The sequence below is a fragment of the Gymnoscopelus microlampas genome (genome assembly GCF_963454915.1).
Source record: "Gymnoscopelus microlampas genome assembly, chromosome: 9".
In the NCBI taxonomy this organism is placed as follows: domain Eukaryota; kingdom Metazoa; phylum Chordata; class Actinopteri; order Myctophiformes; family Myctophidae; genus Gymnoscopelus; species Gymnoscopelus microlampas.
The window spans coordinates 322,627-341,758 of NC_139946.1; the positions used below are offsets into that span (position 1 = coordinate 322,627).

The window sequence follows — 19,132 nt, forward strand, 5'->3', positions numbered from 1 at the left end:
TTTGGCAAGTCTTGGAGTGTGCATGTGTCTGTTTATATTGTATTTAGTTGATTAAAATGATACATAAGATACATTGTGGGCTTTTTCTCCGATTTTCTCTGCAGTCATCCCCACAACTATAGATCTATAAATCAATAAATCTGAGGGAAAGTGTAATACCATACATTATTTATGACTGCAGCCATATTGACAACATATAAATTAAAGCTCAAACTGACCAAATGTGTTCATATTGCTTAAAAAGCAGACTTTTTGCCATAACAGTCAGCTGTCACTGTAAAAGTCACAGTAAAACTCATTTTTGCGTGGCGTCCATCTTAGAAATATGCAAATGAAGGGTCCAGACACACCCAATCATAGAGATAAGTATTCCATTGAGTTTCTCATGCTCTGAAACCATGAAATAGACACCAAGTTTTTATTTCTAGCCCATCTGGTTCAAAAGTGATTGCCAAAGCTATTTTCTGATAATATTGAGGCGGCCATATTGGATTTCCAGCAGCAAGGTGACCGGGTTGTCCATATAGGTTGTGATCCTACTGGGTCATAGATATTATTTCTGGTGGCCAACCTTTTATGGCAGGGTAAATGCAGCATACCCCCCTTTGCCCCCTGGCTATACGTTTTTACTCTACTGGATGTCGGCCATCTTGAATTTCGGAGTCAAAACGAGGTCATACAATTAAAATTGTGTCAGATTTGGAACCTCATGGTTGACTTGTATGGAAAAGTGCCTTCATACATGATTCTAGGTCATTCAGATCAAAAGTTAAGGCTGTCTAGCAAAAAATGCCGGGATTTTTGGGAGGGACCTGGGGGCTAAATCTTTTCTAAAGGGTCCATAGAGGTCAAATCAATCGTCAAAACATACTTGCCAAAGCATGGTCACAGAACCTCACTTTTGGACCCTACTAATTTAGCTGGAAAACACCAAACATTCCAGGGGAATGATTTTTCATTTATTATTTTCTGAAAACCTTAGCCCATTCAATCCGGGCATCTGTGTAATTTTTATGATTTCTTTGGCTATTCAAAAATAGCAGATATACAAGCTCATAGCGCTATGACCCTATGAGCTTGTAGATCTGCTATTTTTGTTTTTTATCGTGAACAATGTGTGCACATCTGTGAATATATATATTTTTAAAGCGAACATTTGTAACTCAAATCTTTTTTTCTGGGGGGGTCCCTGGAACAAAATATTTTACAAATATTCGCTTTAAAACAATACGGTCACACTTTACTTAAAGGTCAGGTCTATAATGCGTTATAACCATATGTATAATGCATTATAATGCACTTATAACACTTGTTATAAATGTTTATAATTATGCATAATAACTTATAATTTAGTGGAACAGGACATTATAACTACCAGGTAACATTTTACTTAAAGGTCGGTTCTATAATGCATTATAATCACATTTATAATGCATTATAATACACTTATAATGCTTCATAACACTCGTTATAAATGTTTATAATTATGCATAACAACTTCCAAAAAAGACACTTTATAACTGAATACGTTATGGTAGATATATAATGTGATGTTCCACTGAGCTTATAATGCATTATGACCAGCACTTATAATACATCATAAACATTGTTATAAGTTGTCATACATAATTATAAACATTTATAACGACTGTTTTAATGCCTTATAAGTGCATTATAATGCGTTATAATTGAGATTATAACACATAATAGATGCAACCTTTAAGTAAAGTGTTACCAAAAAGACATTTGTATTTCGTAACACAAGATTTGCACATTGTCACGATGATTTTTCAAAAATAGCAGATCTAAAAGCTCATAGCACGGCACTCGGTGCCACACTATGAGCTTGTATATCTGCTATTTTTGAAAAAAATTATCGGCAATTATGCTATGAGTCTTAACGGCTGTTAGATCTTACAGACCTCCTCTGTCCTCTTGTAGTGCAGCTGGTAGCCCAGGTGGTCTCCCACCACGTCCTTGGGGGGCTGCCACTGGATGAGGGCTGTGTTGCCGATGGTGGTGCTGATCATCATGGTGGGCTTGCCTGGGACTGGGGCATAAGAAAAGGATTTGTTAAAGGAGTAGTTCACCCAAAAAAATAACTTACTATCAATTATTTCTATCAATTACCAGTGGTGGAAAGTAACATGTACTTAAGTACTGTGCTTAAGTATAATTTTGAGGTATTTGTACTTGAGTATTTCCAATTTCCAAAACTTTTTTTTCGAAATATTGTACTTTTACTCGACTACAATTATTTGAAAACTTTGTTACTAGTTACTTTGTAGATTTGGATTATCCGTGGCCAAATACATATCATTTAGGGGGTCCTTGACATGAAAAAGTTTGAGAACCACTGCAGTAGGAGACTCTTTCCACTGGTCACCCAATTATTGGCTTAGGAATGCGACAAAAACAAAAACATCTCTAGTCATTTTTTGGGTGAACTACTCCTTTAACCTCAATGAAGCATTGGTAGATTATGGTCACAATTACACATTTAAGTTGACGATTAACGATTTAATTGTGTTTTTAGCCATTGAGCATTGGAACATATCATGAATATAATTGTAATTTCTGTTTTGAAAATGTATGAGCATTTTACAACATTATCAACGATTGTGATTATTCAAAGTAATTGTGATTACTTTGCATAATTATGTAATAATTGTGACAGGCATTGGTCCCACTTTAGAACAGGTAGATGCAAGAACAAACATAAACTATAACATTCATAAGTGAATACTAATAAAGGATGTATTCAGCGAGGAGTTCCAAATCCTAGCAGGGGTGCAGCAGGGAGACACTCTTGCCCCCTTCCTCTTTGTCATAGCTTTGGACTACGCGCTCAGGAAAGCCATCAACGGGCGGGAGCAGGAGCTTGGCTTCACAATTACACCAAGGAAGTCTAGAAGAAACCCTGCTATGGCCCTGGCAGACCTAGACTACGCAGATGACATCTGCCTGGTGTCTGACCGCGTGGAGCAGGCACAGGAACTCCTGAACAGAGTAGAGGTGGAATGTGCTAGGGTCGGCCTCAGACTGAATGCAAAGAAGACTGAGGTAATCACCTACAACATCAACATGGACCATCCGCCGATTACAACATCAGATGGCAAAGCTCTGCGAGAGGTCAATGACTTCAAATACCTGGGTTCCTGGATGAACTCCACAGAACAGGACGTTAAGGTCAGGAAGGCACTAGCGTGGAGGGCCCTGAACGGTATGTCAAGAGTATGGTGCTCGAATCTCCCTCGACACATAAAGCTAAGCCTATTCCACGCCACTGTGGAGTCTGTCCTCCTGTATGGCTGCGAAAGCTGGACCCTGACACCCACCCTGCAGAAGTCCCTGGATGGGTGCTACACCAGAATGCTACGAACTGTTCTGAATGTGGACCAGAACATCCACATTACCAACAAGGACCTGTACGGGCAACTGCCGAGGCTCAGCAGGAAGGTAGCAGTCAGGAGGGTGAGACTGGCCGGCCACTGCCACAGACATCGGGAGCTCCCGGCCAGCAGGCTGGTCCTGTGGGAACCAACGCACGGGCATCGATCACGAGGACGTTCCGTGCTAACGTATGTGGACGTCCTGAAGAAGGATGTGGGAGCTGAAAGCTCTTCAGAGCTGGCCGGGTGTATGGAGAATCGGAAGGATTGGAGACTCCGATGGAAGCTCGTCTGAGGACGACTAAGAGAGATTCAACTTAATAAAGCATTGGTCCTACTTCAGAACAGAATTGCATAGCTAAACTGTTAATATGTTTATAAGGACACTCTTCGCCAACCTATGAATGATAACATCACCAAAAACACTCCAATGTTATTAGCTTTAGAAAAACACATCTAGCTCGTATTTCTTCTCCCAGACTGCGTTTTTTGGGTGAAAACAAGCCATATTCAACTGCCGATAACAACAGAACGGACGATCGCGCTTACAATGTTTTTTTTCCCCGTGGAAATAAGAGAGACTCGTCTCCCCACGGATAAATCGCTTGTTTACATTCGGGTTGAAAAAAATAGAACGGTGGATCGTCAAAAAGACGAAAAATAAGGTAAAACCGCTGGCAGTGGGGGATTAATTAATTAACTAGAAAAAGTTCTCCTCGGAGCAGAGGTCTCCACCAGGTCAGAAATCGGCCTCATGGTGGCGCTATAACAGGCCCATGTGAAAAATTTGAATTTGAGCGATCGGTCCAACGGTGCCCGAGATTAGCTGTTCACAGACAGAAGGACGGACGGACAGGGTGCAAAACATGTGTTAACACATTGACTGCCAGAGTTTATTGTCTCCGCCAGGCCGAAGGCATGGCGAGAGAGTATGTTTTACCCTCCGTCTGTCCGTGTGTCCGCGTGTGTGTGTGTGTGTGTCTGTGTGTCCTGTCCGTGTGTTAGCAGCTAATCTCTGGCACCGTTGGCCCGGTCGCTGCGAAACTGTGCACACACACTCCCTGGATGCCAATTCAGAACCTCTGCCTCAAATTTTTCACATGGGCCTGTATAGCGCCACCTGGAGGCCGATTTGTGCAAAACCCATTTTTTTACATTACTCCTACAGATTCTATCCAAACGTCATGCAAATCGGTACACAGTATCTCTATAGTCATGTGATCAACACGGATCTGTCCGATTTCCCATATTCCATCCTCAAATTTGCGCTTCCAAAATTTGCAGGATTGGTCCGTTTTGAACAAAATGCCTCAAATCATGAACGCAGCTTGCGATTTCCGTGAAATTTCACAAACACATTCCCACTAGGCCAAGGAAGAAATGCCACCCTTTTTCACATTGACCTGTTGTAGCGCCACCAGCAGGTCTAATTTAGCAAAACACATTTTTGGAACAAAATGCCTCAAATCATGAATGCAGTGTCCGATTGCCGTGAACGACCTAAGAATAAATGGCACCCTTTTCACATTGGCCTATTATAGCGCCACCAGGAGGCCACAATACCTGGCGGAGACCTGTGCTCCGAGGAGCACTTTTTCTAGTTCATAATGTAGCCTACTCACCCCTGTGCCAGCGATTTTCGTGTTTTTTTGTGTGTACATTTTCATTCAAATAGCTTGTCTGTCTGCGTTAGAGTAGATTGACACCTCGATTACTCGCTGACTCGCTCGACCCCCCCCCCCCCCCCCCAAACAGGCTCAAACAGTCCATACATCATAACCGGATGTGACGTTTTCGACAATCTCCGATCGGCCTTCAGACCGTTGTGATACACAATGACGATGACTGTTAGTCACCCAGATAAAAGAAAATAGAAGTGTGCTCTCCGTTCGTTTTTTACAATGTGTGAAAAAACGTGTTTTTCCCTATTCTGGCCGAAAATGACCAAAAAAAAAAAAAAGAGAAACGGAAACGGAATCTGCGTCACAAATCCGGCTCCGGGTGAGTGTGAAGTAAGTGGAAAACGAAACTGATGATGAAAAATAAACAGAACAGCGCGATCACAGATTAAACAATGAAAATTCAAAATAACGCATATATGCAATCTTTTGAATTGCGGCACGCAAGCGATGGATTTGAAAGAACGCGTCAATGCGTTCTTGGCAATCAATGTGTTAATAAGGCATCGCTCACACTTTAGACCAGATAGCTGCAAAAGGCATAGTTAACTATCAATATAAGTATATAAGTGTATAATAAGGGATTGATAGACCTTAACAAAACATTGGTCCCACTTTAGACCAAAGTGCCCCACACACACACACACACGCACACGCGCACGCACACGCGCACGCACACGCGCACGCGCACGCACACGCGCACGCACACGCACACGCACACACACACACACACACACACACCTGCTCCAGTGGTGGAGACGACTTTAGCTTTGCTGCGCGCTCCGTCCCCCTTGGTGGTGTAGGCTGCTACTGTGACGGAGTAACTGGTCTCTGGAAGGAGACCCCCTATGATGACCTCCTGATGGAGAGAGAGAGACGGGGGGGAGAGGGAGAGGGAGAGAGAGAGAGAGAGAGAGAGAGAGAGAGAGAGAGAGAGAGAGAGAGAGAGAGAGAGAGAGAGAGGTTCAGTCAGCTGTATCCAGCATGAGAGAAAAACTGACGATCAAGGGGCAAATATATACTTTTACTCCACTACAATTATTTGAAAACTTGAGTTACTAGTTACTTTGTAGATTTTGATTAATGTTGCAAAACATATATTAACGATCTACAAGCTCAGCATCTTTAGCTTGTATATCTGCTATTTTCAAAAGATTAGTATACCTCTTATACATTTAAAACCTGTGAAACGGGACATTCTGCATAATGAGTACTTTCCACTTTTGGTACTTTTAAGTACATTATGATAACAATACTTTTGTACTTTCACTCAAGTAAATTTAGAATTCCAGACTTGTAACAGAGTATTTCTACGTTGCTAGTATTGATACTTTTACTCAGGGGCGTGCTGGGACCAAAATTGAGCACTGGGATTTTGCTCCGAACCGGCCCCAGCAACCCTATGTGAATTACGCCACTGCTGAAAAACGTCCCAGCCCAAACAGTAACGTAAGTAATAATTGGGCAGCGTGACCCGGAAATGACCGTAATAATCCTAAAACGGGAGCAAAAAAATAAATAATTATATATATATATATTTTTTTTTTTTTTTGCTTTTACTTAACTCATTCCCTGCCAGCAACCATGAGGGGATCGATCATACTGGAGATAAATATTCTGTGACTACTTGAAAAGGTAAGAAAATCTCAAAATCCTGGCGGTCCCACTGCCAGGATATAAACCAGAAATAAGTCTGGCAGTGAATGAGTTAAGTAACAAATGTGAGTACTTTTTCCACCACTGGTACTGTATGTGTTTAATGAGGCAGGGGTCTGCATGGGGTCCATCGTTAGCCTGGCGTAGCTAGACTATATCACTGCGTGGATATGAGTCTGGTGCTTCCATGAGGACGTTTTGTTTCCCAAGGGGCGGGATCAAAACAATGTCCCTCGACGCAATTGGTTAGACCTACAACCAACTACCAATTACAGTCGCCCATATTCGAATACTGGGCCCTGATTGGTGCCCCACGTCTTCTGGGACAGGAAATGGATTCTCTATGGAGCGGTGCCAGACCCAAATCCCAGAGTGCAATTTTCTTTTGCACTCGCAGATTCGTCTGGTCCCAGGCTAGTCCATCGTGCCCTGATGAAGCCCTCGGGGGTCAAAACATTGGCTCATTACACACATGCATCTATATTTACACCAGCACTGTGTATGTCCCTCTGGTCTCCAGTGGTGGAAAAAGTTCTCAAATGTTGTACTCAAGTAAAAGTATCAATACTGCAATGTAGAAGTACTCTGTTACAACAAGTAAAAGTCCGTAATTCAAAATTGACTTGATATCACTGTGCTCGGGTGGCGCAGTGGTAAAGTCCCTGCCCACCACCACGGAGGTTGTGGGTTTGAATCCACCGTGGTGCATCCGGCTTTGTCAAGCGTCTACACGAACAGCCGGGCGGGGAGGGTGATATTGGTCATTGCACATACTCCTACGGGCTGGGGCGGCTCCTGTCAGTGGCGAGTGTTGGGCGGGAGGAGTAGGACGAAGGGCGAAGGCTCTACTCCTGGTGGGGGCTCCTCACTGGCAGGTGAGTCCGTAGGATACAAAAATCAGTGCATTGAGTCTACGGTCAGCCCTGCGGGAGGCAGGCTGTGTGAAACTAGGACATTTGCTGAAGGCCACAGAAACATTGGTGGAGGTCTTGGGACAAATGGCTAGGATCAGGTCTTCTACACTGCTGGCCAGATTGGTGGAGGAGGTCTGTTCTTCTCTCCCGGAACCCATGAGAAGATTTGTGGAGAACTGAACGCCTTCTGAACATTGGGATGAGGAAGGGCAGTACAGGTTCCCATCTCTGACCATTGGCCCTGCTGTAGGAGAGTGGGAGGAGGCGGAGGATAAGCTCCTCTCTTTTGCAGTTCCGTAGCTTGGGGAGTTTGAGGAGATGGGGAAAAAGGCAGCATACCATGTCTGTGTCAAAGTGTGTCACGTACGGTCCTTGGAACTGATGAAAGTGTCGAGGTGGTCTGAGTTCTTTGGCCCAGATAAGTCCCCGAAGGGCTGCTGGCGGGTGCTGTACAAGCTGCCTATTGAAAAACGGGCAGCTGACCTCCAGTGGAGGATAGTACATGGAGTGATAGCTACAAACAGACACATAGCACACCTTGATCCTAGTCATGGGGTGGGGTGTGTTTTTAGCGCTCAGGAGGAAACGTTAGCACATCTGGTTTTACAGTGTACTAGGTTAGGGGAGCTATTTAGATTATTGTAGTTTTGGTTTCTAGGGTTGGGGGAGGGAATCCGCCGATATCCGGATTTCGGCGGATTCGGGTACTTTTTTACCCGTTTTTGTTACTCTATTTCGGTTTTAGGGTTAGGGGTAGGGTTAGGTTAGGGTTATAGATATTTTTTAATATTTTTTTATTGGTGGCTTTGGATAAAACATTGGTGGCTATAGCCACCGAAGCCCCCGCCTAACGACGCCACTGAATTCAGCATATTACTCTACAACAGTGGGACACAACCTTCTTGCCCTGATCACATTGACACACAAAAAATCTTTGCCGGAACAGCCACAACAACCATGCAGCCTGCCCTAACAATCCAGTATAGCCGTAAATTACTGGTTAACAAAGTAAAATGAGCAGTTTCAATTATTAAGTATTTAAGTAGCCTTAGATAAAGACTCTGGCAGATGTATTTTATCGATTTTGAAATCCTTTATCTCTACGAGAGTCTTATCTACCACCCCACCCCCCCAGATTGCCCTGAAATGTCAGCTCCAAAGCCTGTACTTCTCCAAACATGTACAAATGCTAAATATAAGGTGCTTACCCGCTTGCCCCAAATGTTAACTCGTGTCCGTTGTGTTTGTGTAATGTATTAGTCCATATTTTCCAATAAAGAAGTGTTTTGTTCCCGTCTGTGGCCGAACGCGATTTCCCCCCCTCGTTTACATCCTGTGTAATTCCGGATTTCACCGGATGCGCCCCGTCACCACCGCCCATTGGGAACCTCCGACAGAATTGGCCACAGACCAGACGGGATTACACTTATTTATTGAAAGATATGGACTAATACATTGCACAAACACGCCTTACACCGAGATAACATTTGGGGCAAGCGGGTAAGCACCTTATATTTAGCATTTGTATTTGTACATGTTTGGAGAAGTACGGTCTTTGGAGCTGACATTTCACAGCATTCTGGGGGGTGGTAGGTAGATAAGACTCTCGTTCTCTCTCTCTCTCTCTCTCTCTCTCTCTCTCTCTCTCTCTCTCTCTCTCTCTCTCTCTCTCTCTCTCTCTCTCTTAATTATTCTTCAGCCCCTAACACATAAATGCATATTCATATTTTTGTGAAACGTTGTATTGTAGAGGGTCACTCCAAATATCAATGAAACCAATCTTCAATCGGCCAAAGGAGGGCGCTATAGCAATCGTTTGAAAATCCAAACGTTTGGCCGGCAGCCATGACACTTGCTCAGAGGCGCTGGAATGGAATATGACCAGGGGGGACACATCAGGGACACACGTGGACCGTGCGTGCGCTAATGTTAATTATTTCGGGGGTAAATTTGGTTATTTCGGTTAATTCGGTTCAAAAAGTGGACTCCATGAAGTGTAGATGTCAGAGGTAATTTTGTCTTTCTATTAAGTGCGTGCCATGCTGCGAGCTTGTACATCTGCTATTTTTGATATTTTTTGTAAAATCATGTTTGAAAAATGGTGAATAATTTAGAATTTTTAAACCCTCCCTTCTGGGGGGTCCCTGGCACAAACCATTTTCAGATGGGAGGGGTGGGGGGGGGGTGGTCCGCAGCCAAATACATATTATTTTGGGGGCCCTTGGCACGAAAAAAGTTTGATAACTACTGATTTAGAAGGCATTTGTAGAATCGCCCTCAGGTCACACACACACACACACACACACACACACACACACACACACACACACACACACACACACACACACACACACACACACACACACACACACACACACACACACACACACACAGTGAGGTGAGGTCATATCATCAGAGCGGTGCGCTAACAGCCCGGGGATTGGAAACACAACACAGAAGACATTTTCAAACATCATTTAATGGTGCAGCTCTCTCTCTCTCTCTCTCTCTCTCTCTCTCTCTCTCTCTCTCTCTCTCTCTCTCTCTCCCTCTCTCCCTCTCTCTCTCTCTCTTTCTTACATCTTTATTGTGTGATCTTAGAGAAGAAAAGAAAAAAAGCATGTTCCTGCACTAATTAAAAGTTCAGAGTGATTATGGAAGGGGAACACTGGCCTGATGGATCCCCGGGACCCAGCACACACGCACACGCACACATGCACACGCATGGACACATTCTCATTCTTATTACTATACTTGTGACGACTTAAACATGTTGGGACGGCTTGGCAAATAGCTGAAAAAAGACCAAATAAAATAGCAGATCTACAAGCAAATCTACACGCCTCTAAATGTCTAATCCTAAAACCTAACCTCTAAGTCTCTAATCCTATTACTAACCCTAACCAAAATACTGTCCTAATTGTAGACCTGACTTTAAAGGGATATTTCTTTCATATCGATTTGTCACCCCATGGAGACTTGAATTCATGGATATTTTTTAGTTTTTGTCACATTCAAATTATTGGCTTAGGAATGCGAAAACAACAAGATATCCTTGAACTCAAGTCTCCATGGGTAAAGTCATTTTGGGGGTGAACTATCCCTTTTAACAATGTTTTTATTTTTCTAACCTTAAAACAAGTATTTCCCTCGTGAGGACCAGGACAATTATTGTCCTCACAATGTCTGTTTATCTGAATTGGCCCTCACAAATACAGTAATACACGCACGCACGCACGCACGCACGCACGCACGCACGCACGCACGCACGCACGCACGCACGCTCGCTCGCTCGCACGCACGCACACACACACACACACACACACACACACACACACACACACACACACACACACACACACACACACACACACACACACACACACACACACACACGTTTGTATTACTATTCTTGTGAGGACATCAACACTTTAGGACAGCCATTTTATTAATGCCATTTAAAAAATGTATATATTTTGCCATTTTTAACCGTAAGCCTAAAGGTCATTACACACCGGCGATTATGCGAATATACGCAAAATTTGGACTTTGTCCGAATAAATAAAATGCGCTTTTTCGCTCTGCGAAAGTGACGTGGAAGCTTGCATTGACTTTATAAGTTTTTTTTTAAAAAGCTTAAAAAAAGAGCTTATAGATCAGCTATTTTTCGGTGCGTGACACTGGCGCGCAACTAAGTATAAATCATGTTTAACTCTAATTCCAATCCCTAAACCTAACCTCTAAATGTCTAATCCTGACCTTAATGTTTTTCTGATTGTTAACGTATCTCTAAAAATCATTTTTTTTAACTATAAACCATTTGCATTGTGAGGACCATGAACCGGTCCTCACAATGTATATTTCTTCAAATTCCACTATACTTGGTCCTCGCAAGTATAGTAATACAACACACACACACACACACACACACACACACACACACACACACACACACACACACACACACACACACACACACACACACACACACACACACACACACACACACACACACACACACACACACACACACACACACACACACACTCCCTCTCTACCCTTTCAGGGCGCGGGGGTTACAGATGAAAGAGGAACCCACTATGACTCATCGGAAGCAATTAATCTGCTTTTAAATGCCTGGTTATCATTGCTGTCGGGCAGAAACCTCTTATCTCCACATTTTTTTAAAAAGTAAAAAAAATCTTCCAAATATTCCACATTTTATTACACAATTTCTTTTTGAAATAGCAGATCTACAAGCTCACAACGGTTTAATTTAAGTGCTTATAATGGCCTAAGTGCCAGTTGCTTCTTTTGGGCTTGTTTTCCTAGACCTGGCTGCTTATTTCTCTCACAACTGATGATAAGGTTCTTGGTTTACCTATGATCCCAGATTACTATCTCTATGCATTTGATGTATTACCTCGTGTTTACCTTGCTTACTGAAGGATCCGATTCTCAGTTTTATGCAGACATAAAGTAATTGGGGTAATGTGTGTTTATAAGTTCTGTTCTTATTTTAATGTGTTAAGGCTGTTTGGACACTAGTATGACTTCGGTTGTAGAGTTGTTCATATCTCCTTGGCCAAGTAAAATTGAGCTCTTGGTGTCACGCGTGAAGTTATTTACGGTGAAGTTTATACACGGTGTGATCAAAAGCCTAAGGTGAATGATAAATGATAGAGAAACCTATCACTTACTGTAAATGGCTCTCTGGATTAAGCGTCTGCTAAATGCCTGAATTGTAAATTGTAAGTACAATTGTGAGGTACATTAGGTACATTATACTTGAGTTATATATAAACCAGTAAGACTCCCTAATCGGGAGATAAGCGACCGTAGGTCACATGTATACAGAAGAGGGCTGTAACGGCGATTGGTTCCTAGTTGTGTGGGCAATGGATAGTTTAGTTTGGTGGTCTAAATGTGGGGTTAGCTGTGACATGGTGGCGTTTATGTGGGCAGAAAACGTGTAATGTGTAGCTGTTGCAAATGGGTAACAGAGTGAATGCTGAGAAATACGACTGGCACAGATTTTGTTGTGGGGAGCACAGTGGGAGATTGATGAGAATGCAGACAGGCGTATTCAAGCAAAGGTGTGCAGGCAAGAGCTGTTGGTGTGTGTGTGTGTGTGGTGTGGGAGAGAGAGTGTGTTTATAGGGGAAAGGAGGGATTGTTTGTGGGGGGCAAGCCCCCGAGTTACGGCATTTTATGTGAGCTGCAGTGGCAGGGGGTCCTCCACTGGGGGCGCCACCACTTTTGCATCCGTTCTGGAGCACCAGGAGTGGGTGGTCCCCGGGAATGCCCCGTGAGCAGCCCCGTTGGGGTGGTCATTTGGTAATTTGTCCACATGTGCTAATTTTTTACACTTGGGGGTCCCCGAGGCAGCTGGGGGTCCCTGGAGCTCCGGGGGTCCTTGGAGGGTGTAGTTTGGCAGGTAAGGAGTGTGTGTGCAAAATGTGGCATGGATCGGGGCAATGGGTGCGGAGATATGAGCAGGGCAAAAGTGTGACGTGTGTGACGGAGTGACGGAGTGACGGACGGACACCTGGAGCAGCTTTCTGTAGTAAGTGCGACCTACGGTCGCAATTATACTTAGGTACATTATACTTGAGTATTTCCAAGTTCCAATACTTTTACTTCTACTCCACTACATCTCAGAGGCAAATGTTGGACTTTTACTCCACTATAATTATTTGAAAACTTTAGTTACTAATTACTTTGTAGATTTTGATTATTATTACAAAACATACATTAACCACTTCAGCCCTATGCATACTTAGGCTATTTGAAAATAGCCGATCTACAAGATCTTATAGATCGTCTATTTTCAAAAGAGTTTCATTCATTTTGAGAACTTGAAAAGGGACATTGGTGTGTGAGTCATGGACTATAATGTCAGCTGTGCTTTACGTGTCTCTGGTGTTAGAGAGCAGATGGCCTGGACAATTCAATCTGCTCTGTGCTCAGAGTGACATCAGCCATGACAACGACAGTGACACTGAAGTCATTTCTGTAGACGCTCTTCTCCCTGTCTGGAAATGGACGTGTTTTTTTTTTTTTTTTTTTTGCTGGCCAGTCTCCAGTGGTAGGAGGTATCTAAGTAGGCTACAGTATGTACTCAAGTATTGTACTTAACTTAATACCATATATATGGACATTATTTTTACTTGACTGGAGTATTTCCAATTTTCAGTACTTTTACTTCTACTCCACTACATCTCAGAGGCAAATGTTGTACTTTTATATACTCCACTACAATTATTTGAAAACCTAAACTAGTTACTTTGTAGATTTGGATTATTAATACAAAACATGCATTAACCACTCCAGCCATATTTAAACGTTGGCTATTTGAATATAACAGATCTACAAGCTCACAACGTGTTGCCTTGCGATGCGTTGTGAGCTTGTAGATCGTCTATTTTCAAAAGATTCTTTATACATTTTATACTATTGAAAACTTGTGAAATGGGGCATAACGAATATTTTTGGTACTTTAAGTATAACACTCAAACACTATAACACTATAACACACACAAAATGTACTTTTACTCAAGTCCCACCGCACTTTTATTTTACCTCTGGGGCGGAATCTGACAATGCTTTGTCAATGCAAATACGTGGATTCATGGTCTTGCGCATTTTTTCCAAGAATCCACGCATTTGCATTGAATTGGCAGATTCAGCCCCAGAGGTAAAATAAAAGTGCGGTGGGACCGTGCCCTAAGGGAGTATTTATTTCTACATTGTGTTATTGATACTTTTACTTTAGTAACTAAATTGAGTAGGCTACTTTTTACACCACTGCCAGTCTCCAAGCCAATGTTAATTTGAATTTAGTTTTAGTCATTGTCTTTTGAATAACATTCCATTTGGTTTTACTCATCTGACATTTTGTTTCTTTTAGACTAGTTGTCTCCGCCAGGCCGAAAGGCATGGCGAGAGAGTATGTTTTACCCCCTGTCCGTCCGTCCGTGTGTGTGTGTGTGTGTGTGTGTGTGTGTGTGTCCGTCCGTCCGTCCGTCCGTCCGTCCGTCCGTCCGTCCGTCCGTCCGTGTGTCATTCTGTCATTTTGTGGACAGCTAATCTCTGGCACCGTTGGCTTGATCGCAGGGAAACTGTGCACACACACTCCCTTGATGCCAAAGCCAAACCTCTGCTCCAAATTTTTCACATGGGCCTTTTATAGTGCCACCAGGAGGCCGATTTGTGCAAAACACATTTTTGAACAGTACTCCTACAGATTTTGGCCAAAAATCCCCCAAATCGGTACACAGTATCTCTATAGTCATTAAAAGAAACGGCTCATTTCAAATTTTTCATATTCCATCCTGATTGGCAAAAATTGTCTTTCAAAGTTTGCAGGAGTCCTCCGTTTCGAACAAAATGCCTCAAATCATGAACACAGCATGCAATTTCCGTGACATTTTGCACACACATTCCCATTAGGCCAAGGAAGAAATGCCATTTGAAAATGTTCAAATCAGCCTCATGGTGGCGCTGTAACAGGCCGATACGTGTTTTTACCTATAACTGCACCGATCAGTGTAAAACTTTGTATGTACACTCTCTAGAGGCCAAGGAAAAACGTTTGGTCTGCATTTTTCACATTTGCCTTTTATAGCGCCACCAGGAGGCCGACTTATGTAAAACATTTTTTTTTATATTAAGCCTTCATATTTTATCCAAATTTCACGCAAATCGGTACACTTGATCTCTATAGTCATGTGATCAAGACGGATCTGTTTGATTTTTCATAATCCATCCTGATTGGCTAACATTGACATGTAATGTTTGCAGGAGTGGCCCGTTTTGAACAAAATGCCGCAAATCATGAACGCAGCGTCCGATTGCGGTGAAACTTTGAACGCACATTCACACTATGTTGAGGAACAAATGCCACACTTTTAACATTGGCCTGTTATAGCGCCACCAGCAGGTCAAATTTAGCAAAACACATTTTTAGAACAAAATGCCTCAAATCATGCATGCAGTGTCCGATTGCCGTGCACGGCCTAGGAATAAATAGCACCCTTTTCACATTGGCCTATTATAGCACCACCAGGAGGCCATAATAACCTACCTGACCTGGCGGAGACTTGTGCTCCGAGGAGCACTTTTTCTAGTTTTAGTTGACTTCATAGTGACAGAACACTATGCAACCAAAAAAAAAAGAAAAGAAAAAAAACCTAAGTCTCACTAAACGAGATTGAAATCTCGAGATTTCGACCTCGTCTAGCGAGACTTCTTCTTCTTCTTTTTTTGACAGTGTTCTATCACTATGAACGTCAGATTTCACAAAAAACAAACCAAAAAAAAGCTATTAAAATATGCGATCTAGCGCAAGGCCTATCCGCGCACGTTTTAAGCTGTGGTGGACCCGGGATGGAGTTATGACATTTTTCTACTGTACCATTCATCCTAAGATATCATAACATCATAGAAAATGTAAGAAAACCTTAGTCCAAAATTCTCCTTTAAGTAAAAGTACAAAAGTGTTGATATCAAAATGTACTTAAAGTACCAAAAGTAAAAGTAGTAAAATGTTTGAAAATATCAGATCTACAAGCTCGGCTATTTTCAAATAGCCGATGTATAAAATATGGCTAAAGTGGTTAATGTATGTTTTATAATATAATAATTGACAAATTATTATACAAATTATATATAACTAGACCATACCCGGTCGGCGCAGCGCATCCGTGGGGGGATATGCGCACATGATCTGGCAACCCGGGAGGCGACATTGTTTGACACATAAACGCTAATAAGAAGCTGAGATTTGATGAAATTGAAAAACGGGCTTCACAGTTAAGTTCAGATGGTAATGGTCAATGGCTGTGTGCAAAATCAGAGCAATTGGTCCAGCCAGTGAGGAGAACCGGGTAGCTTCACCACCACTACAGAGGTTACTAGAATTATAGTAGGATAATTGACAAAGTAACTAGTCACTAAAGTTAAAAAATAATGGTAATGGAATAAAAGTACAATATTTGCGTCTGAGATGTATTGGAGTAGAAGTAAAAGTACTGCGAATTGGAAATACCCCGGTAAAGTAAAAAATACCTCAAAATTGTACTCAAGTATAGTACTTGAGTACTGCACGCACGCACGCACGCACGCACGCACGCACGCACGCACGCACGCACGCACGCACGCACGCACGTACGCACGCACGCACGCACAGAGAGTAGTTAGTTAGTTTCCACAACTGTTGTACTCCACAACCTTTGCTGACTGGCCCAAAAAGACAAAACATGCGTTATACCATCATCTTTTCCTTCTGAATGCCAGGCCCTCAAACAGCCGGCGTCATCAATCATTTAAAGCAGCGGAAAACAGTGATGAGAAAAGTGGTGACAGAGTGTCTGTCGTGCATTAATCCATAAAGACCGGGAACGCATCCGTGTCATTTTTAGATTTCTTTTAGCTATTCAAAAATAGCAGATCTACAAGCTCGTAGCGTGGCACAGAATCTTTGAATATATATATTTTTCAAATATGTGTAACTCAAATCTTTGCTTCTGGGGATTCTACAAATGTCTTCTAAATCCTAACAGTTTTTAAAAAAAAAGTATGTTTCTATATCAGTGGTTCTCAAACGTTTTCATGTCAAGGACCACCCAAAATTATATGTATTTGGCCGCCGACCCCCAATCTCAAAATGTTTTGTTCCAGAGACCCCACATGAAGCAAAATATTTGAGTTACAAATGTTCCCTTTAAAAATATATTCAAATTTGTGCAAATGTTCAAGATTTAAAAAAAAATAGCAGATCTACAAGCTCATATGCCGCGCAATGAGCTTGTAGATCTGCTATTTTTGAATAGCCAAAGTATAAAATGTGGATAAAGTGGTTACACACAGATGCGTTCCCGGTCTTAAAGGTTTAAATCAGAAGCGTGGCGAACAGGAGCCCTGAGCGACCAAAAGACGCGAGGGAAGCAGCAGATTATGAGAATGAATCTGTCTAAATTTTGTTGCTGATGGGCAGAAAACATCTCATCTCCATATTCTAACCTTTTATGTTTTTTTGTAAATTAACGCCCTATTTGATCATACCACAGCGTCACACAAAAGCATCAAAGTTCCGTTTTTCGGTTTCCACCCGACCGAGAGGATTTACTCAATTACTGTAATTAAGTACAGTTTCGAGGTACTTTCACTTTACTTGGGTACTGTACGTCATTTTTTTCAATACTTTATCCTTCTACTCCACTACATCTCAGAGGTAAAAAAAAAAGTTTTACTCCACTACAATTATTTAGAAACTTTAGTTACAAGTTACTTTTATTATTATGAAACATACATAACCAATGTATCCCTATTTTATAGTTTGTTTATTGAAACAGCAATGTTTGAAAAAGGTTTGACAAATTCAAGTACTTTTACTATGGTAATACTTTTATATATTATATATATATACATCCCCAAAACAAAGAAATGCAACTGGGGTGCGATTTCAGTGGGTCAAATCGCAACCCCCCCCCCCCCCCCCTAGCAAGCTGCAGGCACACTTAAAATGTTTAAGAAATGTTTGTTTCTAGTTATTATTGGTGCCTTACCTGAGCTTCGGGCAGAGCTACATCCACGATGACAGGCTGTCCGCGGGGCTCTCCGTCCTGCAGCCTGGAGTAGACCAGCTGGTATCCTCTGATGACGCCGTGCTGCCGCGCCGCCAGTGGAGCTTTCCACGCTACCCGCACCGCCGTGCTGTTCACAGGCTCCGCCTCCACCTTCCTGGGAGGAGCGCCCGGCACTGGAGACATTAAAACACACAACAACCAGTCAATCAGTGGTGGAAGAATTACTCACATCTTTTTGTCATTGGGATGCAAAAGTCAGTATGTGGCCAGTTGGTGAGAAATATGAAAGACTAGAAGTTCTAGCGTGACGCGTCGTTCACTTTGCAGTGCCACCTTACAGGCACCTCACAGTGTGAGAGAGAGTTTTGTGCTCTCCTAAATCCACGGCAGGCTTTGAAAGTACCCACTTCAGAAAGAGGTGACGTGCATCACCTCTCCAATGACCAAAACCCACTTTGTGATTACTCAGACCTGGTATGGCAGACCTGTGGGGAGTGTGCAGTGGTGTACAATGTGAAAAGATAGTTGAAATCGCAGGAGATGAAGTTAGCAGTTTATTTGTGTAAAGGGTCATCGGCGTGGGTTGTGTTGAGGATGGAAGCCGTCGAACTGGTGCATCCTACCTATTTATAGGTAGGATGTGATGTCATGCTGTCGTGAGATTACGTCACACTGGCGTGTCTCATCGTGATGTCACGACCGTGATGTCATATGACGTCACACTGGCTACATACAACGTTACAACGTACATACTGACAACCGACATGGCGCAGGATTCAAATTGTATATATAGATAATAGTCCTCGTTTAATTAGATGCAAGTATCAATACCACAATGTAGAACTACTTACAAGTAAAAGTCGGGTATTCAAAATTAACTTAAGTAAAAGTACAAAGGTATT

General features: G+C 42.4%; 1 protein-coding gene across 1 annotated transcript in view; it reads right to left on the bottom strand.

Annotated features, from left to right (window-relative positions):
* Positions 1-19,132, bottom strand: part of LOC311051253 (receptor-type tyrosine-protein phosphatase F-like) — a 254,763-nt gene that overhangs the window by 102,060 nt on the left and 133,571 nt on the right. The window contains exons 13-15 of the mRNA XM_084065737.1: positions 18,210-18,403; positions 5,813-5,930; positions 1,923-2,050 (exon numbers count right to left, since the gene is read on the bottom strand). Of these exons, the coding sequence (XP_083921863.1) occupies positions 1,923-2,050; positions 5,813-5,930; positions 18,210-18,403 (440 nt within the window). The remainder of the gene's footprint in view (positions 1-1,922; positions 2,051-5,812; positions 5,931-18,209; positions 18,404-19,132) is intronic.